The following is a 25659-nucleotide window of genomic DNA, read 5'->3' on the forward strand; positions in this document are numbered from 1 at the left end:
ATATGAACCTGCACACAAACTTGGAAAACATTAAATACCAAGAGTATTTGTCATTATCAAAACTAGGAATGACCCATGGGGTCAACATACTCATTCAAATCAATTTCTAATCCTTCATATACTTTCTGTTTCAAACTTTCTAACTTCATCCACCATTTAACTCGAATCGTCTTTGTTGGCCCTGTGTTATACTCAATATTGGTCAACCAATGTAAAATCTCACCGTCAATGTATAATAAAACCATAACTTTGTTAGCTGACAAACTTGACGCCATTATGAATTTTCAACAAAAATTAAGAAATTTTAATTTTCAACCGAAGTAATATTTCTTTCCTAAAAAAATCGACAAATTAAATTAACCTCATATATTATTATTTTCTTACAAAAATAGAGTTTAACAGCAACATAAGAAAATAAACACAATAATAAATGTTCTGATTAAATCACAATAATATCGAACAAAAATTATTTCATATACATAAACCATTATCTCATAAATATATATATTAAAATAAATATACCATAATCATAAACATACCTCAATATCAAATTAAATAAATGTACAAAATCAAAGCAAAACTGAAAATTAGTGAAAACATCACTAACAATGTCGTTACTGACCCTTGAAAGAGAGTAGCTACAAGAGTAAATCTGCAACAAGTTCACGCAACACTTGAAGGTGGCGAGGGAGGTTGTAGGATAAAGGAAGAAGAAAAAAGAAAAGTAAGGAGAAATGATGAATGGGAAGTGGGAGGATGAGGGAGAATATGTTGACTTTTTGAATCCGGTCCCTGTTTTGATGTTGACAAAACACAAGTTTCTCATGTGTGCGTTTAGTGCTTGAGTAAGTCTATATTTTAGCACGCACATATGATTAGGAAAAAATGGAAGCTAGAAAGGTCTTAAAGCTCAGCATTCTTCGTGAATTCCATAAAGAACAAGAAGAGCAAAGGAGGAAGAAGATGTTTTGTTTTTATTGTATATTGCATTTTTAGTTTTGGTCTGTAATAATGCATTACATGCATGGTATAAATGATAAGCTCAGTATTGACCATAGACTAATCGTAGGGAATCAAATAGGACCACAGACTGACTATAGAGGACCAACATTTTTCATGAAAAACCCTTTCATAAAAAGTTAAAATCATATAAGGCTTTTAAAATGAGTTTAGGATAAAAAAGAGGGCTAAAAACTATGGTGTAGTCCCAAGAGGGGGGTGAATTGGATTTAAAAATTTTGTTTTAATTCTTTTCAAGAATCTTTAACTTCTTTTTCTACTTTTAATGAATTCTTTACTTCTTGTTGATTTATTCAAATACACAATAAATACTTTCAATCCACAACTACAAGTATTTAAACAAACAAGTTACCAATCAATCAATCAAACCAATCAATTTTCCAATCAATCATAATATCCAAACTAAGATAGAAGATTTAGCTTGTATTTGTTTACAGCCTTGTAGTTAATGAATTTGCTTTCTTAAAATGAGGTGCAATCCAATACTCTTTTCAAAATTTTAGACGTTAAATAAACTTTCAGTTTAAAGAATCTTTGAGTGTTTCACTAATCAATGTACTCCCTTACGGTTTCCGTAAAGAATGGATCAACTAACGTACTTCCTTTCGGTTTTCGCAATCCCAAAAACAAATTAAGCTTAAGTTTACTTAATATCAAATCCACGTAGTGTTTATGATTAAGAAAGTTAAAACATCCACGCAGTTTATATATATACTGAAAATAAATAGAAAAGGAAGGAGAGAGTGAGACAACGGTTTTTACGAGGTTCGGCTTATACCCAGCCTACGTCCTCGCCTTTTGCAAACCACCAAAGGATTCACTAAAACGAGTTCCTTTGTCGGGCGGAACAACACCATTTACACGCTCCTTCAGTAGGCTAGAGCCCGTCTCTCCAAGTGATATCCTTTTACTCGGTCACTCCTTCAAATAGGTTAGAGCAGCACCTCTCTAAGTGATATCCCCTTACTTAGCCAACGATCCAACAATCTTGGAATCAACACAATCTACAAGAATACAAGATCAACTCCACATACAAAAACACTCTCAAACATATAACAAGTTGTACAAGTTAAATCGCTAATCGTACTTCAAAACCAAAACTAAATAAAAAAATATGAAGCTCAACGTTTAGAAGTCACCAATGGTTATTTCTTATTGATATAGAAATTTTAGTTGCAAATCAGAACCAAAGCTTTTTAATGAACCAACAATTTCGTAGAGTTTCCCCCAGCAAGAGTGTGAGCAAGTATGAGCTTTATGAGAGCTTTAGCATAGAAATCGTATATTGCTTGAGCATATTTTTTCATTGAACAAGAGAGGTATTTATAGACTTCTTAAAGAAAAGTTTTCTCATTTAACATGGAGTATTTAGGCAACTTTTCAAAAGATATTAAATCATAGAATTAATTTTGAAAAACATCCCATATAGTTTGAAATTTAAAATCTTTGTAGACTAAGTTGACTAACTCACTCAACTGGGTCATTTTTGTACTAGTTAGTGTGCTAGACAGGTGGCTAACACCATTTTGTCTTTCAAAAAATAATTCTAATAAATTGTCAGTCGGCTAGACAAGCGGCTGACACCATTCTGTCTCTAAAAAAAAAATTCTGATAAATTGTCAGTCGGCTGACTCAATTATGTTCAAAATAGTCAGTCAGCTGACGGATCCCAATTCAAAAATGGTCATTCGACTGGATAGATGTTTTTCCATTCATTGTGCTTGTTAGTCGACTAGCCAAACATGGTGTGTTATGGTCAATCGGCTGACCAGTCCTTTCTTTTTCATTTTGATTTTTAAACTCTAGTTCATTTTGAAAAACGTATGTATCACTCTTTCAAAATCATTTTCAAGGGTTTTAGAAGAAATGGTTTCTAAGTATTCTTATCCTAAAGAGCTTCACATATCTTAATAGTAATGAATTTGAAGTACTTACAAACATTCTTCTAAGCATGATCTTCTTAATCACTAAGTCTTGCAGCCTCTTGAGGTTCAGTCTTTACTGCAAGTCCTGCTTAGCCGTTAAACTCTTCATTTGTCGTTCATTGCTTCAATATATTGAGAAGCTTTCATTTGATTGTCTTTGATTTACAGCTTATTTCCCTGATTAATCATGAGTGTCATTTGGCTTGGTCCTGCAATAAAAACACTCAAAAACACATGTTAAAACATCCTTCATTTTGTTATCATCAAAATAACATTGAAAAGCCTAGTTAGGCCAATAAGGGCCAAAATTAATTTTACAAAGACTTGGTCGACCGACATTACATTTTTTGGCTTAATTAAAAAGCCTTGGTCGACCAACCCATTTTGAACTAAATTGCCCAACCAACCGGCATTGCGTATCTGGCCTTTTATCCAAGCCTCGATCGATTGAAATTTTAGTTCAAAAACGCCTCGACTTATCGGCCCTGAAGAATCGATAGACCGGCCTTAAGCCCGGTCGATCGAAACTACAAAGCTTTGGTTTTCGCCTTTAACTCAGCCGACCGGCATTGCCCACAATCGACTGAACTCTGTTTGAAATTCAAAATTGTTGTGAGTGTTCAACCGACTGACGCTAGCACCGATGTACCGAACCTCTCGAGTTATGTTAATTTCTAGTTCTTAATCATCATTAATTTTTTAATTAAATATTTCAAAAATGACGAGTGTGTCCCCAACGGTCATTTTTCCCAAACTCTATAAATACTTTCTTCATAAACATAATTAGTAATGAGATTAGCTTAGAAAATTCTGTCAAATTGTTTATTCTCATTCTTTCATTTTCAAGCAAGAAAATTATATTCTCTTTATCATTTCTTTGATAGAGAGCATTTTATTTTTTTTGGGGCATTCATCTTTCATCCAAGGCATATACTCTCACATCAACTTTATTTTTGAAAATCATATTTGAGAGTTTGCATATAGGTTCTCCCATATATTTTCTTGATAAATATTTTTGGGAGAAACCATATTCTAGGTTGTGAATCTTCGCACATTCATTGCAAGATTCATAAGCTCATATTCTTTATTTGTAAAAATCATTTTGAGCTTGAATCCCTTGCTTCCCTTTGAACTACTTTCTTGAATATCATTTTTGGGAAAATTATTTGAGGGTTTAACATCTTTGAAGTTGTACTCAATTTTTTTTTTTTTTTATATCAAAGATCATATATTTGCAAAATGCCTTTTGAAAAGCAAACACCCTAGGTTCTCCTACACTTTACTTGAAAAACATTTTTGAGAGAAATTTTTTTTCAGGGTTTGAATCTTTTATATATATGTATATCATTTTCAAAGATTACAAAATTAGTTTGAGAAAAATCTCACATACTCACTTGAACTTAAATTCATATCTTTTGTGAGTGTACTACTGAACTTCAATTTGTACATATCTGCTTAGTATAGAAGCATTTCTACTTGTACAAAAAAATTTTATTATTTATTGTTGTATTCTCGGCGTGTGATCGTCGGAAGAGGATTGCGCTAGCCTGTAACATGCACCGGATTTGCTCAAACCTGATTAGGAGAGCACCGAATGGTTTAGACCTGATTAGAAAAACCAGGTGCACCTTTCTAAGGTGTGGTTGTAAAGGTTGAAGTCAGCCCTGTAATGTGACCTGAGGTATTCCCTTACCCAGTAAGGAGAGGGTGTTGTAATCGGTGTCGCTTCACCTATAAGAAAGCAATTAGTGGAATTGACCGAACCCCAATATCATATCTTGTTGTGCTTTCTCTTCCTTACGCTATTTAATTTCCGCACTTAAATTTATGCACTTGAATTAATCTGATTTGTATGATTTATATATTTGCATATTTTAGTTATTGTGAATAGTTGAGAATTACTGAGACTGCTATATTGTTTTACATATCTGCTCAGTCAATTATTATTGGGTAATTGATATTTGCTTAAACAGACCCTAGGTTGTGAAATATTGATTGTTGATTTGAACCTAACTTAGGGAGAAAATTTTAAATACTCAATTCACCCCCTTCGTGAGGATACACCAATCCCATCACAATAAATAGGACATGGGGTGGGGGGAGATGGGGCACGCGGGTAGCTAGGGGAGGGGGGGAGTTAGGGAATACGTGTATGGTTTTATCAACGAGTTGTGTATGTCATAATCAACTTTCTAAAAGTCGATTTTGACTTGTGTTAAACTTTTTTTTTTTTTCCTCAGGAAGGAGCGGCGGGGATAGGTTTTGCAGGATTTGTTCAGAACCGACTTCCCAAAAGTTAGTTTTTATTTTTTTTTAATTTTTTTAATACTCAACAGTTGAGTTATTCGTGTTTTTTTTTTCTTTTTTTTTCTTAATACTTCGGTAAAAAACTCGACATATCTCCACGCTTCTCTTTGGCGCTTTTCCTCCCTTCCCCTCTTCACCGTGTTTACTGAGTTTGAACATGTCAGACTTGCCATTTAGCGTAACGCCCACGGATTCCAAAGCCTTCCCCATATTTGCTTTGCTCACTAAGACGTCTTTCAGAAAAAAGATATATATGTTTCTTCTACGAGCTCCTCTCTACCTTTATTTTTAAGGATGTGGATATTTTCCTCTTCCAAAATTCGTATTTTGAAATTGATATCACCATCTACAAGCAATATGTGGTCGGGTAATTCCTGCACTTCCTGAACTTTTATTCTGATAGGATCATCAAACCAGTCTATACTCTCCAAGTTTCCTTTTAATCCCCCGTAAACTATTATGATTGCTTCTACCAGCGATTTACTTCATAGATGAAGTGGTACTCCTCTGATGGTTATCCAGTTCATGTCCCAGTTGAAAGGATTTTTATGACTGAGCGTCACCGAATTTCATTTGCACAATCTTAAATGTTTTTGCATGGATCTTCTTTTCTCTAATAACAGGACCTTCGATGCGATCTCACTGCTGTAAAAAATGAAGAGCAAATAGTCGTATGAGAGCCTTTTGATTTTCACGTCCCCCTTAATGTTCCAAACTTTATTGCACCAAGCTTCTAACGATGGGCTTATGTTGGTTCCATCATCAAATCTGCCAATTAGACACCTATTCAAGAATGCTCGCGTGTGTTACAACCTATCTCCTCTGAGATCCCCTCCACCTCCATTCATCCAATGCAAACCAACAAAACTTGCCCCAAAATAAGGACTGAAGGCATTGTTTCATGGCCTCTGCCTTGTGCCCATGCCACTTCCATTGCTATTCTAGCGGAACCCTCCTCTATTACTCAAGCCTCTAAATTTCCCGAATGGAGGCATGCGATGCAGCTGAAGTGTGACGCTCTTATGTCCACCAATACTTGGTTGATGGTTCCTCCTACCCCTAATCAAAATATAGTTGGTTGTTGATAGATTTTTAAGATCAAGCACCTATCCAATAGTTCCATCGAATGACGAAAGGTGAGACTGGTTGCTAAGGGCTACAATCAACTTGAAGGCTTTGACTACAATGAAACGTTTAGCTTTGTGATCAAGCCAACTTCCATCAAACCACCTGGGTTTATACACCCTCAATTTCCTCACTATGTCTACAAACTTAATCGAGTTTTATATGGCCTTAAACAAGCTCCATATGCTTGGTATGTGTGACTCAGCTCTTGGCTACTGGAGTTGGGTTTTATTGTTTCAAAATCAAACATATCACTATTCATTTATCGATATCAATATGTGGTTGTCTATTTTCTAGTCTATGTGGATGATATAGTGCTTACTGGTTCCAGTTTGAGTGTTTTAGCTCATCTTATTTCTATTTTATGTAATGATTTTCCCCTTAAGGATCTGGGGAGATTTACACTATTTCTTGGGTCTTGAATGTCACTGTGATTCTACTAGACTCATGATTTCTCAAAGGAAATATATTTTGGATTTGCTTAAGAAGACAAACATGTTGAACTGTAAGTCAGTTAGCAGCCCTATGTCTCCTTCCACTAAGTTGTCTACCTTTGACTCCACCTCTGTGGACTATCCTACCTTATATCGAAGTGTAGTTGACAGTTTGCAATACTTTCTCTTCACTAGGCCAGATCTTGCTTTAAATTCTCTATCAACCGTGTTTGTCAGTTCATGCATGCCCCATGCTTATCTCACTAGCAGAGTGTTAAGCGTATTTTATGTTACTTAAAGCACACACTTCATTATGGTTTATTTCTGCAATCATCTTCTACTCCATGTCTGGCTGCATACTGCGACGTAGACTGGGCAAGGTGCCCCATTGATGGAAAGTCGACTGGTGGCTATTGTGTATTTTTCTTGGGAAAAACTTGGTCTCATGGAGCTCCAAGAAACAATCTACTATAGCTAGATTGAGTACAGAGGCAGAGTATATAAGGCCCTTGCTCATGCCACATGTGAGTTGTTGTGGCTTCAATCTCTCTTATTAGAATTGGGAATTTTCTTATCAAAACCCCCTACTCTTTACAATGATAATGTGGGAGCAACTTACCTATATCCATGAATCTTGTGCGACATTCTCGTACCAAACATGTGGGTATTGATTATCATTTTGTATAGGATCGAATTCAAGCTAAAGCTCTTCAAGTTTCTTTTCTATCAAGCAAGGATAATATTGCTGATATATTTACCAAGCTCTTGTCTATTTCTAGATTTTCAACGCTTAGATGGAGCCTCACTATTCTTCTAGACATGCTTGACTCGCAGGGGCGTATTAGCGCTACCTTTGCCACACAGGATATGCTCTCAATGTACACCTCATCTGCAATAATAAGAATGTGCCAAACCATATTGCTTAAAATAATTTTCAGTTATACATGTCTAAAGATTTTATTTGTTGTGGTGACACCTGTTACAAAGAATATTCTGGTTTTATTGTATATAAATTGCGGCTGTGTCAATGTAATCTGTGCGCAGAGAATTCAATAATAATTTTTCATTTTCATTTCTTTCTGTTTGCTGTTTCATCATGCCTGAATCCAGGAACTTGATTATGCTATTGCGGCCTGTGAAAAATCCTGAAGTCTTCACTGCTTGAACGAAGGAATAATCTTGTTGTACCATCTTCGGTTTCCTCATCAACTGCCCCAATTTTCTCAGTTAATCGTAGTAAAGGCATCCCTTTCTTCATTTTTCAATTACATGAGTATCGTCTGTTTTCCCAAGATTTGGATATTGATCCTTTCCAAATTCTTCCCTTATGTTTCAGTTCCTCAACACAAGAGGGCAGCCAAACTATGGCCTTGAGATGAAAGAATAGTGTTCTACAAAAATTCCGGCCTCTTGCTGTGAAGGTTAGAAACTCCGATCCTCTGTATTCCTGGTAGTTGAGCTCAACAGAGTGATTTCAGATCATTAACAACGATCTTCCGCATCTGGCCACCATCTTCATTCTGTCAACTATAGATTAGGATTTCTGGACTTTTACTTACCAGTGAATGGTGAGATTTTAGTTTGCATGGCTTTGGCGTAGTATAAGTCACATTTGGGCCTCAACGAGAGGGTACAGGGTTCAAATCCCAGTAGTGAGGATTCCATCCAATTTTAAAAAGGGAGGGGATGTTTTGGGGATAGGGGTAGGGGAATCGAGTTAGGGGGTAGTGGAATCGAGTTGGGGGGCAGTTTACTGTGGGAGACACTAATGAGAGCCACTAGTGCATGTAGAGCATTGCAGACTTTACAATTTTTTTTTTTTTTAAAAGAAAAATAAAATAAAACATACATGTGGATGTATAAAAATCTAGGTTCTTTTTACTAGCAGAACTGAAAGTTCAAACAACGTTAGCTAACCACCATAACTCTAGCTAAATAATAATCACATCCACTACTACCATGACTACTAATTAGTGGAACATGCATAAGCATGCACGCCTGCAAACTAGATCTCTTATGATAAGCAAGGGACACTTGGAGTAACATTAACACCTCTTCCACGAACATTGGAACAGGTGGATGAAATTTTCTTCGAAGGCTCTGAAGGACTAATGTTAACTTGATCAAGTACAATGTTGCTGCACCCTGGTGTTCCACTGCAACTCAAGTTAATTGCCTCTTCACTCGCCGAGGTTCCCGTCACCATGGAGAAAGTCACGTCGCTCACTTCAACCGCGGATGAGCTCTGCATTTATCCATGTTTCCACATACTAATTTAGTAAAATACTCAGTTCACTATATACAAATATAATTAAAGTGCACATCCAAATATATAATATGTTTTCTCCACTTTACCTCCTTGCAAGAACCGATGGGACAGTAATATTGATCTATAATAATGGGGTTTTTAACGTTGTCCAACTTGATATTATGAAAGTGGATTTTTTTGGCATATCCAGATCCACCCTAGAAAAAAGAAAAACAAAGGAATATTAAGAATAAATATAAATATAAAATATCCTTGAAAATGTTAACTTTTTATCATTTATATTTTTATTTTTTTGCTTTTTTGGGGAATAGAGTTACCTGCCATGTCTTGATCCTTACACCATTTTGAGTTTTAATGAAAGAGCAATTTTGTACATTCACCTCTTCTACTGTTTCATGAGATCCATCTTCCCCCAAGCTTCCCACACTACATATACACGAATTCACACACGGATATACACATCAATATATTTGAATGACAAATATTATAAAATTTGTATATAATGTAATATTGGGTGAAAATTATATTGACCTTATGCCGTGACCAGGTCCACAACGAACATTAGTGATGTTGATGAATGAACACCCTCCATTAATTGCCACGCAATCATCACCTAAATACATATGTGCATGCATATTAACTAATTATTCAAATAAAAAAAATAATGGGTAATTAAGGATGAAATTTTTAATTAACAAATTAATTTTTAAATTGAGTTACCTGTAGTGAAGATGGAGTCATGGATGTCAATGCCAGTGCAGTTGGAAAGGTCAATGCCATCAGTGTTGGGACTCTCATCAGGGGCAACGAAGGCAAGCCCACTTAAGTCACCATCGCTACTACCGCTCAGCCCAATGTGCCCTTTTGGACTGTTCACAAACTTCAATCCGCTTACTTTGAATGCATTGCATTTCTGTATGCGTAGTGACTACATGCAAAAATGTTCAGACGAATCAGGATTAATATATCTCCAAAGATGAACAGAAAAAATATTAATTGATGGGTGCCATCGATCTTATCTACATACCACTGGTCTATTGCAGTTCTGGTTCTGAAAAAATAATTATTGCTTTTGGTTAGATCAGCAAATAATCATAAAAAAATTAATTAATAAATATAAATGAATCGTATACATACGTCGCATTGTTCCCACCAAGCTTCTCCGTGGCCATTGATTTCTCCAGTACCAGCTCCATCAATGGTGAGACCATCTACTTCTTTGAATACAATCCAGTTACCCTTCTCTGAATTTTCCCAGATATCTAACGAGCTCGGTGCAACAATGCTACCAAAAGCCTACGCCATCGTCATGCATGAAAGATGATCAAATTAATTAATCGAGAGAAAAGAGCTGAGAAGGAAATTAATGAGACGCTCCACATTGTATTATGCACATTCATGGTACAATAGGTACATATATCAAACATATGAACTAATGTGTATATGTCATTGTTGCAATGAAAAACTGTATAGAGGGCAAGGATCATTATCCTCCTATAATATTATTATTGTATCGGAAAAGCAATGCCTTCCAAGAATGTTTTGAATTGTATACTATCCAAATTGTAGGCTTTCATAGGCATAGTATAGGTACATTTAATGGAAAACACAGTGATAATTAAGTACTCTGCTAATTTTTTTTATGGGTTTTAAATTTTACCTGCACAAGAAGAGTGTTGGACTTGCAAGGCCCCTCTAACTCCACTGGGTTTAAGAGGAAGGTATTTCCCGCTGGTATGACAACGGTCGGGATGCCCTGCACACACCCGCATGCAGCCTCCCATGCCTTCACAAAAGCCTATGAGAGAGAGAGAGAGAGAGAGAGAGAGAGATGAAAGGAAACAAATTAAGAAGAGAAAATGGTTAAAAACAGAAAGATTAAATTAACCAAAAAAGAAAAGAGAAAGGAGAGAAATCTGGCGTTCGGTACAGAGGAAAGAAAAAAATTTCCTTTTTTATTTCTGCATAGTAAATATTGGGAAAAGGGTTTACTTGGGAATCATCGCTTTGGCCATTCCCAGCAGCCCCAAAGTCCATAACGTTAAAAACTTGGTTTCCAGCTGCAGGGGCTTGTAACAATTTCTTTCTTGGTGAGTGGTCTGATTCTATTCTCCGACAGGAACAGGAAGAGGCCATGCAAAGAATAAGGAGGAGGAGGGCGACCATTGGAGTCTCCATGACAAAGAAAGTACACACAGAGTTTCAGAGAGAGAGGGAAGTAGGTAGGAGGAGTGGTGCGTGGATTGAGAAGTATGGGTAGGGTTTTATAATCACTGTCAGTTTCATTAATGGAAATAAAAGAGAATATAACAATACATTCATGCCGTGGTTAAGGGTGGTAGAGAATATTATCCTGTTCTTTTGCATTTAAGAGAGGTACGTAGCGTGATCCCCTGCATGTTCCATGCACACGTCTCTCTCTCTATATATATTATTATTTACAAACTCGGAATTGAACTTCATATATAGTTTCTTAATTTTGAACAACAGTAATTGCAGTTGCGGTATAATTTTTAGCTCTCTAAATTTAAGCACAATTTTCACAAATAATTTTCCAAAATCTTAACTATAGAATATTTACAAAAATTCAAACGTCACTGAGTTTGGAAGGTGTTATATATCCAATTACAAATTAATTACAATTCACACACACACACACACACACACAGATATATAGAGTGAGTAATTTGTGTATTGATTGGGTCTTGCTAATTGTGATTAAATATTGATCCTTAAAGAGTAATAAATGTGCATTTTGTCCATTTTAGAAATTACAATTAATGGGCGTATCTTTTAAATATGCTGTGATTGAGTAATTATAATTTACATGTATTGATTGAATTTTGTTTACTAATTGGGATTATTGATTATTTTGTTAACACTGTGAGCATTAATTATGTACGTATATTGTGATCACTGTTTATTATTGTATATTGATCATTGATAAATGAATTGAGAGACCGGCCAATTACAGCATGAATACATCTCTATGTGAATATGATATAATTACAATGATTAATTTGTAGTAGGCATAATTTTTTTTCCAAAGAACATAATAAATTTAGTTTTTTCTTTCAAAATGTTATCATATTAAATAAAATTAGTATCTTGTGGGTGTGTGTGTGTAGGTCTCTAATAATAAAAAAATTTAAAATTCATAGTAAATATATAGTGAGAAATTATAAAATTATAAACTAGTTAACTGTGTTGCGTTTTACAACTAACCAAATCCTCCAAATTTGGGTGACTCTCAATTGATGATAATCTATCTGATTCCAAATTTTTCAAAGTTGCTTAAAATCTAAGGATTTGATTAATTGTCTAAAATGTGATACAATGGGTCAGTTTGCATAAATTAAATTCAACTTTTTATTCAATATTATGAAAGCCTGGAATTGAAATGTTTAGAAATTAGAGTTGGTCTATTGTTTTTGTATGCGCTCACCACAGCATATTTTGTAGTTTTTGTTTTCATTTAAGGAGATTATGTTATATATGTGTAGGGGAGAGAAATATCTTCAATTTTTTTTTAAAAAAAAAATCTATGAAAATTATAATTTTAAAACTGATAAATATTAGATTTTATTTCAATTACAAATTTGTTGACCCACCCCATGTGGGTGCATTTATTTTTTGCTCGGGAAGATACAACTCGTGGACTATGCGCAGCCTCGAGCTTGCATTTCGTCTTTATTGCTGCTCCATCTCAATGCTTCTCTCTGGCATATATATACACTACTTTGTAAAGTTGAGTGTGTGTGTGTGTAAGAAAAAATTATTCAGAGTGCAGAATTAGTGAGCTGTGTGCGTGAGGCAGAGAGGTTTGAGCTTGAGTTGAGTTAGAGTGTGTTCTCCTCTTCCATTGTATTTTTCTTACTGATCATATAGTGAGACTTCCTCTCTCCCATGAACGTAGGCTGAGTTTGGCCGAACCACGTATTTCTTTTGTGTTCTTTTTGTGATAGTGTTGTGTTTGTGTTGCTGGAATCATCCCCCTCCCCCTTACAACTGGTATCAAAGCTTGGAGAGGGTGAGAAGTATGATTAAAAATTTGTGCTTAACTTCGGGTTCAGCGATGTCGAGAAAAAGCTAGGACAGCAGTGCCAGAGGCATGAACGGTGACTTCATGCGCCACCATATTAGGTCCTCATTGCTTCCCCGCAAAAATTGTTCGCTGCTAATCGTGTCAAATCTCTCAGCCGCGAGTGATTGCAGCGTCTGGTGAGAACTATTTTTTCTCTGCGCAGAGACAGAGACGGTGCAGGTGAAGAGGAACAAGCAATCTTCCCCAGCAAGTCACAACAAACAAAAAGAATAAAGGTGAGGTCTTTTATTTAAATAAATAAAAAAAAATTATTAGCACATCACTACTTTTAGGGAGTTCATCACATTGCTAGAATATATAATTGCAATTTGGAAAAGGGAGACGTGCTTGTTTGACGCCCACATCCAAAAATCTAATTTGTTCACTTCACCTGTGGGCCTACTTGCCACGTCATCAGTGGGCCCCACATATATCGGGTCAGACCCATTCCTAACTATTTGATCGTTCTGGACACATTGGTGTAGTCAATTTTTCCAAAATCAGCTTCTAAGTTGCTGTTTTATAATGGATGACAATTTATCCAAGTTCAGCGTGGAGAAATTTGACGATCGGAACAATTTTAGTCTATAGCAGAGTACAGTCAAGGATATCTTGATTCAGCATGACTTGATTAAGCCGTTAATCGGGAAGAAGTTAGAAAATATCAAAGATGATGATTGGGCAGAGATGGAAATTAAAACGGTTAGTACTATTCGTTTATGCCTGTCAAATGAAGTTAAATATTCTGTGTTAGATGAATCATCTATGGAAAAAATTAGAATAGAGATACATGTCAAAATCTCTAACAAACAAGCTATTTTTGAAGAAGAAATTCTATCAGCTAAAAATGAAAGAAAGGGTAAATATTTTTTACTATATAAATGATTGCAAAGATCATGACCCAATTAATGAGTCTTGGTGTAAAAGTTGAAGAAGAAGATAAAGCGCTTCTTCTCCTAGCATCTCTACCACCTTCTTATGATAGACTTATCACATCATTGCTTATTGGTAAGGAAACCTTGAATTTGGAAGAAGTGATGACTTCACTATAGGATACTGACACCCTGAGAAAGCCAACCGTTAACCTCCAAGGGTGTGCCTTGGTCACTTATAAACATTCCTTTTGTAGATGCCTTGGAATAAATGCCAAACTATGTCAAATTCCTGAAAGACGTCATTTCAAAGAAAAGAAGGTTGGAGGAGTTCGAAACAATGAAGCTTACTGAAGAGTGTAGTACTGCTATTCTTCAAAAGAAATTGCCTCAAAAATTAAAAGACCCAGGGAGTTTCACTTTGCCTTGCACTATTGGAAATTCAATTTTTGATAAAGTTTTATGTGATCTTGGTGCTAGCATTAATCTTATGTCACTCTCTGTTTGCAGAAAATTGGGACTTGGAGAGATGAAACAAACAACTATTTCTTTGCAACTAGCAGACCGACCACGTGAAATCATAGAAGACGTATTGGTAAAGGTGGATAAATTTATTTTTCCTACTGATTTTGTGGTGTTAGATATGGAGGAAGACCAAGAAGTTCCACTAATTCTTGGCCGACCCTTCTTAGCTACTGAAAGGGCTTTAATTTATGTTCAAAAGGGTGAGTTAACATTGAAAGTGGACAAGGAAGAGATTATGTTCAACATCTACCAAGACATAAGATTCCCAGAAGATCCAAGCACTTGCTTTTGAGTAGATGTCATTCAGCAAGTTGTGGAAAAAGCCTTTCAAAAAGACGTACCAGTTGATCACCTAAAACGATCCTTGCAATAGATTACAACACAGTAGCATGTGGGGAGGCTACGACCTATTGTAGCAAGGACAGATTATGTAATCTCTAAAGAAAAGATGCAGCAACCTATATCTCCAGAGTTGAAGCAATTCCTTGAGCTTCTTCGCTATGCGTTCTCAGGTGATGCGTATGAAAATGCAAAAATCTACAAAGAGCGGACGAAGAAGTGGCATGACAAACAGATTCTTAGGCGTGAGTTTGCTCTAGGACAACAGGTTCTACTCTTCAACTCAAGATTAAAACTCTTCCCAGGTAAGTTGAGGTCAAGATGGACAGGTCCTTATACAATTGACAAAATTTTCCCTTTTGGAGCAATAGACTCAAAGGACAAGACAGAAAATCTATTTAGAGTTAATGGTTAGAGATTGAAGCACTACTATGGAGAACAAATAGAGAGGAATTGTGCATTTATTCCTCTTGGAGATCCTGGTTGATGAAAATTGAAAAGTATGGTTGGAGACGTTAAAACAAATGCTTATGGGAGGCAACCCAAAGAGTTTTTCTTTTGTTTATTTCTTTTATCTTTATTACTTTATTTATTTACCTATGCATTGTTGAATAATTTGTATTTTTTATGCAGGTTTATTTAGCACGAGTACAAAGCTGAAAATTTAATTCCTCGACAGATTCACCAACAAGGCGGGGAAGTTTCTTTCTTTTCTTCAATATTTCTTATCTTTGAACAACATTGAAAAAAAAAAGAGAAAAAAAATGTGAATATGGATGATTAGGCCATGAGTGACACTACTTATGCTCTTCACATACTTGCATATAACCTAGGAGTACACACTTGGATCATCTATGTGTAGTTTCTCTTTATATGGCTAAACTAGGAATTGTAACTCATTGAAGGTTGATTGGTAGTTCAATTGTATTAATTTGGTTATATAAACTCTTGTATCTACATGGTATCTCTTGAGGCTAAAAAAATACACATTCACGTGACTTATAGCACTTAGGGTTCCTTGTGAGCACTGAGAAAGTGTCCGTGGCAACTTTGACACCTTGTGAGGTACTGTTGAGCAATTTATTGTTCTTTTGAGTTTTTAACATCAACTCAGAGTTCATAAAACTCAACTTTCCTATTTTTTCTGTATATTCTTTGTACACTAGTTTCCATTTTTGACTTGTTAGCCTAGGAGTAACATCTAGTGGGGAGATAGAAACCTAGGTCTTGTAGCCTACTCAAGATGTGAAAGCTGAGCCACTCCTAAAAATAGACTTATTTCATGGACTCTTGTTCGAGCTTAATGCACATGGGTGGTATGAAAATAAAAAAAGAAGTGTTATGATTGTCCTAACTGACCCTGAAAAGAAAGAAATTGAAATATGAGCAGAAGAAAGAAAAAGAGAAATAGGAATACCCTATAAGAGGTGAAAGATTAATACCTGCTCCACACAACTACAAAAAAAAGTCAAGAACATGACACATGTTCTCCACATATGAAGACTTTTCACTCGCTTAATGCCTCAGATGTATTCATGCCTGATTTGTGAATAAGTTGATCTATGGTGGTCTTGGCTAGATATGACGAGTAGGTGAGTAGATGTTAGGGTGAAGGACTCGACACCTTGTAAATAGGCTGGATCCTTTTCAGACTAGTCCACTCCGTACATTTATCGTTTGTTCCTTATAGTATGTGGGATGTTTGATCATGACACTCCTCCTCACATACGACGAGTAAAACCATCCTTTTTGAGTGTTTTTTAGGGTAAACCAGTTAGACCGAGTCGAAACGAGTAAGTGTCCATGGATATCCTAGGTGTAACGAGTCATACACATTACACATGTCTATAGAGTTTGCCTATTTATATTCGAATTTATATGATTACATTAACTCTGAATTGTGCTTGCTGGTTAGGTTTACATGAGTAAATTGTTCTTAATGGCTACATAATGATGAAATTTGCATAAGTGACTTGCTTCAAGGTTGCATAAATTGTGTATGAACGAGCTTGTGTGTAATATGGTGATATTCCTGTATGTGAAAAGGTATGGTTGTGTTGCATGTGCGTTCATTCTCTGAAATTGATATGGCACCACCCCGGATTGCATTCACATTATTTGCTAGAGATTAGCAAAACACTAGTTGGGGGGTGTGATTACACATCAAAATTTCATAATTAGGCATTTAAAATTCATGCATTAAAAATCATAATTTTGATTAAATGTTCAATTACGTATAATATTTTGATCATCGAGTTCATTTGATAATTTAAAGATAATTAGCCTCCTTTCATTAAAATCTGTGGATACTTATATTTTATTATTGCGGGATAATTTTTGGAAGTCGAGCCATGCACGCAAAGAGAGGTCGTTTTCGACATTATTTCGTAATCTATGTGTAACTCTCTCATCTGACCTCCATTTCAGATGATTCAAAATTCTGTGGAAAGCCGAGGAAATTCTCTACAATTTTTGTGTTTTGAGCGTTGAGAGTTACGGGCTATAGGAAGGTCAAAATTGGGCTTGTGTGCAAGGAAGAAACAAGAAAAGAAAAGAAAAATAAATAAATAAATAAAGGATGATGTGACCCAGCCATGCAATCGGGTCCTCTTAGTGGGCGTTGGGTGATGCGCTGGGAGAGACACAAAGAAAAAGAAAGAAAAGAGAAAAGAAAGGAAAGAAAGGAAAGATTGGGAAAAGTCAAATAAAGGAGGGTTGCTTTATTTGGAGAGAGGGGAGGCCACACCACACAAAGGGGTTTTGAAGAATTACTTTTTTGGACGTGAAAATGGGGGCCAAATTGGGTGCTTATGAGGGTGTGTGCGCTAGAAGGAGAAAAAATAAAATAGGGTTAGAGAATTCTTTTGGAGAGGCCGCACCACACAAAAGAAAATGAGGGTTAGAGAAATCTTGGGGAGGCCGCAACAAAAGAAAGAAAAAAGAAAGGGTAGCCATAGCAGGGGGTCTTCCTTGGAGATGTTTTGGAGGCTTTTCTTCTTGGCTTTTAGGAACAACAGAACCGGAGGGGAGGTTCTCTCAAGCAGCTTTTTTTTTTCTGGAGGCAGAGGCAGCGTGGAGACTTTTGGGATATTGCGGGGAAGAAGGTCAACACGAACAGCGGCAAAGGAAAGCGGCGGCACAAAAAAAAATAAAATCTTTTCAGGAATAGGAAAGCGGCGAACAATGTCGGTGCTCGGGGTGTTCGTGGGGCGCGACGATGGTGTTGTGGGTGTTGATTTTTCTTCTACTCTCCAAATAAAATAAAGTATGGTGAAATCGTCTATGTTTGATTTAATTTCCAGCATGAACTAATTTTTGTATTCTAAGAAAAAGATGTAGCCCAATTTTAAACTATGCTTGCTCTTCGATGCTAATCTGAAGTAGTTTTCTTTAATGTTTGTCTGAGTTATTTTGCGAAAAATGCTTTTAATTAACTGACCATTAATTTGATGATGTTGGTCTTGTGATTTGTTACCGAAAGGGGGAATTATAGGATAGATCTTGGATAATTCAGCGTAGGTGAATATAAAGATCGAAAGACTTATATGAACTTACGTAGCGTAAAAAAAAAATCGACAGTCATATTGCGTTCTTGCGTCATTAATTTGCATATTCTTATGTTAAATAATAAATAGCAGATATACCTATAGTTACTAAAAGTATGATTAAATAGAAAGTTCAGAAACAGTTGTATTTTAAGCTACATAGATGTGAGTTATACTATATTTTATTTTGCATGCTATCTCAGTTTCAGCTGATTAAAAGTATATTGTTCATGCAAACTCAGTTACCACACACTGGTAATAGCATATTTCATCTTACTAAGAATTGTCTCATCCCAACAAATTAACACATTTCAGGTGATCCAGCTAGACAAGCATATCAGGCTTGGAGATAGAAGGGAAGTTTGTACTGCCCTGTCTGAAGGGTAAGTGTTTTTTAGGGATGTATTTATTAGTAGTTTCTAGGAGATCTGGTGGAGGGTTTTTGGGAAGATGTGTATGTATAAATGTTTTGGGAGAATACAGATGTAAGAACCCGACCCGTGAGATATGGAATAAATAAATAAGAAAAGGGTAAAATAGTAATTTGAGTAGGCTTCGTCGACAAAGCTAGAGTTTCGTCGACGAAGGCCCTTCTATAGTTCAGTGATGAAATGCAGAGGTTCGTCGACGAGGAGAAGCCGAAAGATTTTGAGAAATCCAAAAATCTCAGGCTTGTCGACGAGGCCACCGCGACATAGACAAACTTCCTTCATTGACTTGTCGACAAAGATGCCGCCCCATCAACGAGGTTGGCTAGGTCAAAGGCTCTATAAATATCTTTCTCTTATCTTAGAAGCTAAGATATCCAAACTCTCTCTCTCTCTCTCTCTCTCTCTCTCTCTCTCTCTCTCTCTCTCTCTAAGAACTCGAAGCTCCACTCTCTCTCTAGATTTCTTCGTCGTTCATCGTTAAAATCTACGATCCGACATTACTTCGAGGATCAGGGAAAGATTCTCTTCGTGATTTGTGGAATGAATCTTCATTTCAAAGATTTTTGGATTTGGACCCAAAAATCGAGGTAAGGCTCGATTTTCATTTCCATTTTAGTAGATCTGTAGAGAATGGAATTGTAAGTATGTATTGTACTGTGATTTATAGGTTTTGGGAACCCAGTTCACTGTTTAGGAGTAGTAGAGTTCGTGTTTGGATTTTTGGGGAAAGGTAAGGGGATTTTGTTTATATCGATTATTTTTGAAATCGGATTCGGTAGAACTGTGGTTTACGATCCTATATGTATTTTGGCTACTTATTTGGGAAAATCTAAAGGGTAAAAATTACAAAGTTTTCATGTTACAATTTATGGAAAAGGATTGGATCGGGATGCATCTCTGGTTTCATTAGAAAATCGTGGATATATTGTTGAGTATACTGTGATATGGAGATGGTCGTGCCTTGACATGTTTTAAACTATATTTTGAAAATCATGATGTTGTGATTACCAAATGAGTGTGGAATGAATTGTTATATGAATATGCATTGAGTTGTGATTTATTGAAATGAGATATAGGAACGTGAGTTTCAAATTGTTTCAGGTTGTGAAAGAGTGTCTGACTTTATATCCGAGGGTGTGAAATACCACCTACTAATGGCAAGAGTGTCTAGCTCTATATCCGAGGGCATGAAATATCACCTCTTACAGGCAAATCACCGAAGGGTGTCGATCCACCAAATGTACCAGTACAAGGCCATAGGAACTTGGGGCTACGCCATGTGTCGGGGATGCCGTGTAATATGGTCCGGCTTCGTGCCGAAGGGTGTGACGACACCGGGTTGCTTGATCATGTGTGTGTGTGTGATGAGAACTATACTGGAACTGTTTTGTGGAAATACTGAAACTGAATTATGTATGTTTTATGTCATGATAACATTTATATGCCACACACCGATATAACCTGATTCTGCCTTACTGAGATGTGTCTCACCCCTATAGTACGTATATGTTTTCAGGTCCTTCGAGTAACCGAAACTAGCGTCTTAGTGTTGGAAGCGTGGTGGTCGATTTACTGCATAGAGTACTTGTGTAAGTACGTGGTGTCACACCCCGAACCCGGAAATGGGACCCAAGGGTGGAAATGTAATCTAACTTGTAACGACCTCAAAATCTTAATATAAAATGAAACATAATAAATAGAAAAGTCAACCCGAACCCGTGGATAATGGGGACACCTGTCAATCATAGCGGAAACCTAAGTAGCAGTAAGTATAAAATTACAACCATCCAACCATAAAACATAATACCAAAGTCTACTTACACCAAAATAACATACATATATTTTCAATCTCCCAAAACATTCCAAATACAACTAGGATCTCACAACAAAATAATCATGATCCTAGTACAAAATCTTACCCTCCTAGTAGGGTAACTATAGCAACTCAACGGCGGCCACGACTCGTCATCCTCTCAGGGTCTCCTAAAAAATTAATTAAATTCGGGAGTGAGACACTTCTCAGTAAGGGAAAATAAACTAAATATAGCTATGTGGCAACATGAATATATATTGCAGTTATACATACTCAGTAAATTTCATATATCTAAAAACATACATCATAACATGGTAGAATAATCATATACTTTCATATTTGCTAATAATTTATACTGATCAAGAAATGTCCGTTATAGCTAATAATACTGAAAACACACCCAGGATGAATAGTTAGTTGATGTCATGTATTACCCCCCATGACGGGTTGTGCAGCCAGAAGGCAAGACCCGACAATGGCTGGCCGACCACTGCCGAGTCAAAATGTCTGTAAGTATGATGGGCCCGCCACACCCTGGTCCGGATTGCTAGGTGGACATCCACACTCTACACTGAAAGCCACATCGACTATCCATCTCCCACCCCCTCGTGGGGTGGTTAGCACCAATCTGATCATAGATATCTGATCTATAAGCTACGGTACCGTGCTCCTGAACTGAACTAAACTAACATTTGGGTTTTGATAACATATAATACATAAAATTATAACATTTTTCATCATTTCATAAATACAGCCTCGCGCCAAAAATTATTTCATAAATACGGCCTCATGCTGAACATTTCATAAATACGGCCTCGTGCCGAAATCATTCCATATATACGGCCTCAAGCCGAACATTTCATAAATACGACCTCGTGCCGAAATCATTTCATATATATATATACGGCCTCGCGCCAAAATCATTCCATATATACGGCTTCGCGCCGAACATTTCATAAATACTATTCTGAAAATAAATCAATTATCATGTATTTTCAACATCATTTTGCACTGTAACATTTCATATTCCTAAGAACATGCTTCATTCGTAACAAAGTCATATCGTAATACATTTCATGTAAAGTAATATTCATGTCACACATTTTCTGTATAAAGCCATACATTGTATTCTAAAAATCATAATTTCTGGCATCTCATACATATATATACATTTCAACATATTAGCAGTATTTTCCCAAATGTGCATATCCTTCGTAATTTACAGATATAATACATGCTTTCCTGAAAATAAATTTACTAATAATAATAATAATTTGTATGGGGAAATCACTGCTTTAGTTTATTCCCTTACTTGGCTACTGAGAAAATCCCCTATAAATTTTGGTCTCACACCCGTAGGATTTCCTAATTAATACCCTGAAAATGAAAATTCCCAGTATTAAACTTCAATATTTTCATGCGAATATCATTTCCTATAACTACAGTAGGACCAAATTTGACATAAAAACCTTACCTCAACTCAGGGATGATTTTCAACGGGGTTCCACCAATGATCCACTCCGGTAAATATGTGGAGAACTTCTCCAGGAGAGTCGTGATGGCTTCAGATCCTCGAATTGGCGGAAATCCGGCCCAAAATCGAAGGGAGAAGAGGAGGGAGCCGAAGGGAGAGAGAGAGAATGAGAGATTTCTTAATTTTTACGTTTAAATCCGAATTTCCACTATTTATAGGGTATGATTCGTCGAAGAGTCACGTCACCTCGTTGACGAGTCTTGAAGAAAGTTCATTGACAAACCTGCACCTTCGTCGACAAATTTCAGACTCCCCCAAAACCCTCTCTCGGTATCTTCTTGTCGAAGAAACTTGGCTTCGTCTACAAGGCCCTTTTATACCCTCGTCGAAGAATCCCCTATGTTCGTCAACGAGGACCTAATGATTTCCCTCGATTAATATTCCTTAAGTACAATGTCATCGACAAACGTGAAAGTCGACTTCCTCCTTCTGTTACTGTTTCCATTTCCCTTCCTCTTTATTATTTAATTCCCATTATTATTTGGGTTGTCACATAACTTGTCCCTATATCCAACAAATCATCCAAAGATACAATATAATGAATGAGGGTCCAACCTCGTGGGGTTCCTAGGCACCATATACAAATCCATACACAACAGAATATACGCAGTGAAAAAAGGTCATTCTATACATACATGGTATCATACCAGAGTCTATACAACAGGATTCCAAGCTCCATAGCACAAAACATAAACCCGATTATCAACCATACCCCAAAATGACAACCTAAGAACAAAAGCCCTAGCACTTACCCAAGCGCTATCCGTGGTACACCGACCACTACGCTCCTACACCAAGAAGTTAGCTCCGATTACTCGAAGGATTTGAAAATATATACGTACAGTAGGGGTGAGACACCTCTCAGTAAGGAAGAATACAGGTTATATCGGTGTGTGGCATTCAAGTGTTATCATGATACACAACACATGCACAGTTAAATGCTGTTCCAGTACTAATTTCACAGCAATGCATAGGGGTGTACGAAAATTACCGAAAAATTGAAAATCGCACCGAAACCATAAACGGTTCGGTTTTTTGGTTTTCAGTGTCAATTGCAGTTCATAAAAATAAAAATATTCGATTTCGGTTTCGATTTTGGTTTTAAGTTGAAACCGAACCGAAAAAATCAAAAAATCGATTTACATATATATAATTATATATACACGGACACGGTAACACAAGGTTTTAGTTTTTAATTATATATTTTCACTTTTCAGTTTTCACCTTTTTCAGTTTTCACTTTTTAATCAATTGATTCAATTTCACGCCACCTCCCCCCTTCCGCCTCCTCCTCTTCTTCTTCCTCAATCCTCATTCCTCAGTTCTTCACTGTGAGTCTGTGAGTGGCGTGCGTGCGCAGCGGCCGCCAACCAGTGTGGCTCCCCCCTCCTCTTCCTTCCTCATTTTTCTTCTTCTCTTCTGATCTTCTCAGCTCTTGCTGTGAGCCTGTGAGTCCATGACTCCGTCAGCCGATTGTGTGCCGGGCGCAGTGCATTCCTCCTGCCTCCACCTCCTCCTCCTCCTCCTTCCTTATTTTTCTTCTTCTTTTCTTGGCTCTCGCTCTCGCTGTGAGTCTGTGACTTTGTTGTGTCGTGCATCCATCGTCACTTGTCTGGCCTCGTCTGAGTCATCTCTCAGACTCTCACTCATCACTCTCACAGTCTCACAAACTCACTCTCTCGAGTCTCGTCTCTATTGCACCATGCATCCACCGTGCGCCTGCGGCTCTGCCACTCTCCTGGCTCCCATGTCTTCAGTTCTTCAAATTAGAGAACCACCTGCGTCCTATTGCTGCTGTTGTAGCCTGTAAGGTTATTTTTTGTAAAAAAAATATGTTTAAAACCAAAAAATCGCAACCGAACCGCCACATTTCAGTTTTCAATTAAAACATAATTTTGGTTCGGTTTTGGTTTCGGTTCGAAAATCACAAAATCGAAAAATTAGGTTTGGTTTTCAGTTTTGGCCAAAATCGAACCGCATCAAACCGTGTACAGCCCTAGCAATGCATACAAGCACACACACACACACACACACACACACATAATCAAGCAACCCGGTATCGTCGCACCCTTTGGCCCTAAGCCGGCCCATGATACCCGACGTTAGCCCGTAGCTAACCCACGATACATGGCGCCACCAGCACATGGCGTAGCCCCAGGCTCCTATGGTATCGTACCGGTGAAAACTGGTGGATCCACACCCTTTGGTGATCATTTGGTAAGGCTCACGCCCTCGAATATAAAGCTAGACACTCTTGCCAAACATGGCCTTGCGATTTCATACGTCCACAGATATAGAGTTGGACTCTCTCAGTACCTCGAACAACTCAGAAACCAGTTCAAATTGCATTCCACAAAACACAACTATGCATGCTCATATAACCAAACATACCACACCCACTTGGTAATCTAAAATCATGGTTTTCCAAACATATACAGTTTAAATAAAGTCAAGGCACAACCATCCCTATTACGCAGTATAAATCATCATATACATATGGTTTTCCAATAAAACCAGGGATGCAGCCCGTTTCCCCCTTTTTCCCAAAACTGTAATAATAAAAATCCCATAATTTTACCCGTTAGATCCCCCCAAATGAGTAACTAAAATGCACACAGGACCGTGGATCACAGTTCCACCGAGTCTGATTTCGAAAATAACCAACATAAATTGAATCCCCTTACCTTTTCCTCAAATGGCAAATCCTGAACTCCAAAGCCCCTAAACAACGAATCGAGTTCCCAAACCTACAACGTACAGTACAGAATATACTTATGACTCCATTCTCCACAAAACTACTAGAACAGAAATGAAAATAGAGCTTTACCTTAATTTTACGCCAAAACCCAAAAATGCCCGAACTGAAAATCTGATTCGTAGAACTTGTAGAAAATCTTTCCACTATCCTCATGGTAACGTCAGATTTATGATTCTCGCTACGAACGGCGAAGAAATCTAGAGAGATGGAGAGTAGGAAAAGTTTTTAGAGAGATAGAGAGAGAAAATGAGATTTCTTAGTTGAGAAGTAATGAAAATATCTATTTATAGCCCTTTGACCCGGCCACTTCTCGTCGATGAATGGCGTCCTCATCAACGAGACCATGTAGACAACTCATTGACGAGAAGATAGCCTCGTCGATGAGCTTAGGATTTCTGATTTTTTCAAAACCCCTCAACTTCTCCTCGTCAACGAGCCTATGAATTCTTCGCGCTCCTAAAAACCTCTCGGCTTCTCCTCATCGACAAACCCCTGCACCTCGTTGACGAGAAATGTAAGGCCTTTGTCGACGAAGCCTGTTTAATTACCATCTCGCCCCTCTCTTAATTAATTAAACCCACCTATCACTGTTCGGGTTCTTACAACCTCTCCTCCTTACAAAAATTTCGTCCCTGAAATTTGCCATATCTCATTCATAAACTCATTTATGAAGTCAGA

General features: G+C 37.0%; 1 protein-coding gene across 1 annotated transcript; it reads right to left on the minus strand.

The window, feature by feature from the left end:
- Positions 1-8825: 8825 nt before the first annotated feature.
- On the minus strand, positions 8826-11246 carry LOC131151464 (probable polygalacturonase At3g15720). The gene is made up of 9 exons (XM_058102709.1): positions 11073-11246; positions 10741-10878; positions 10218-10376; positions 10108-10131; positions 9801-10008; positions 9612-9693; positions 9398-9506; positions 9167-9277; positions 8826-9056 (listed from the first exon to the last, which is right to left on the minus strand). The coding sequence occupies exons 1-9, from the start codon at positions 11244-11246 to the stop codon at positions 8826-8828; spliced, it is 1236 nt and encodes a 411-aa protein (XP_057958692.1).
- Between the last annotated feature and the right edge of the window lie 14413 nt (positions 11247-25659).

The sequence above is a fragment of the Malania oleifera genome, chromosome 3, assembly GCF_029873635.1.
Source record: "Malania oleifera isolate guangnan ecotype guangnan chromosome 3, ASM2987363v1, whole genome shotgun sequence".
Taxonomy (NCBI): Eukaryota; Viridiplantae; Streptophyta; class Magnoliopsida; order Santalales; family Ximeniaceae; genus Malania; species Malania oleifera.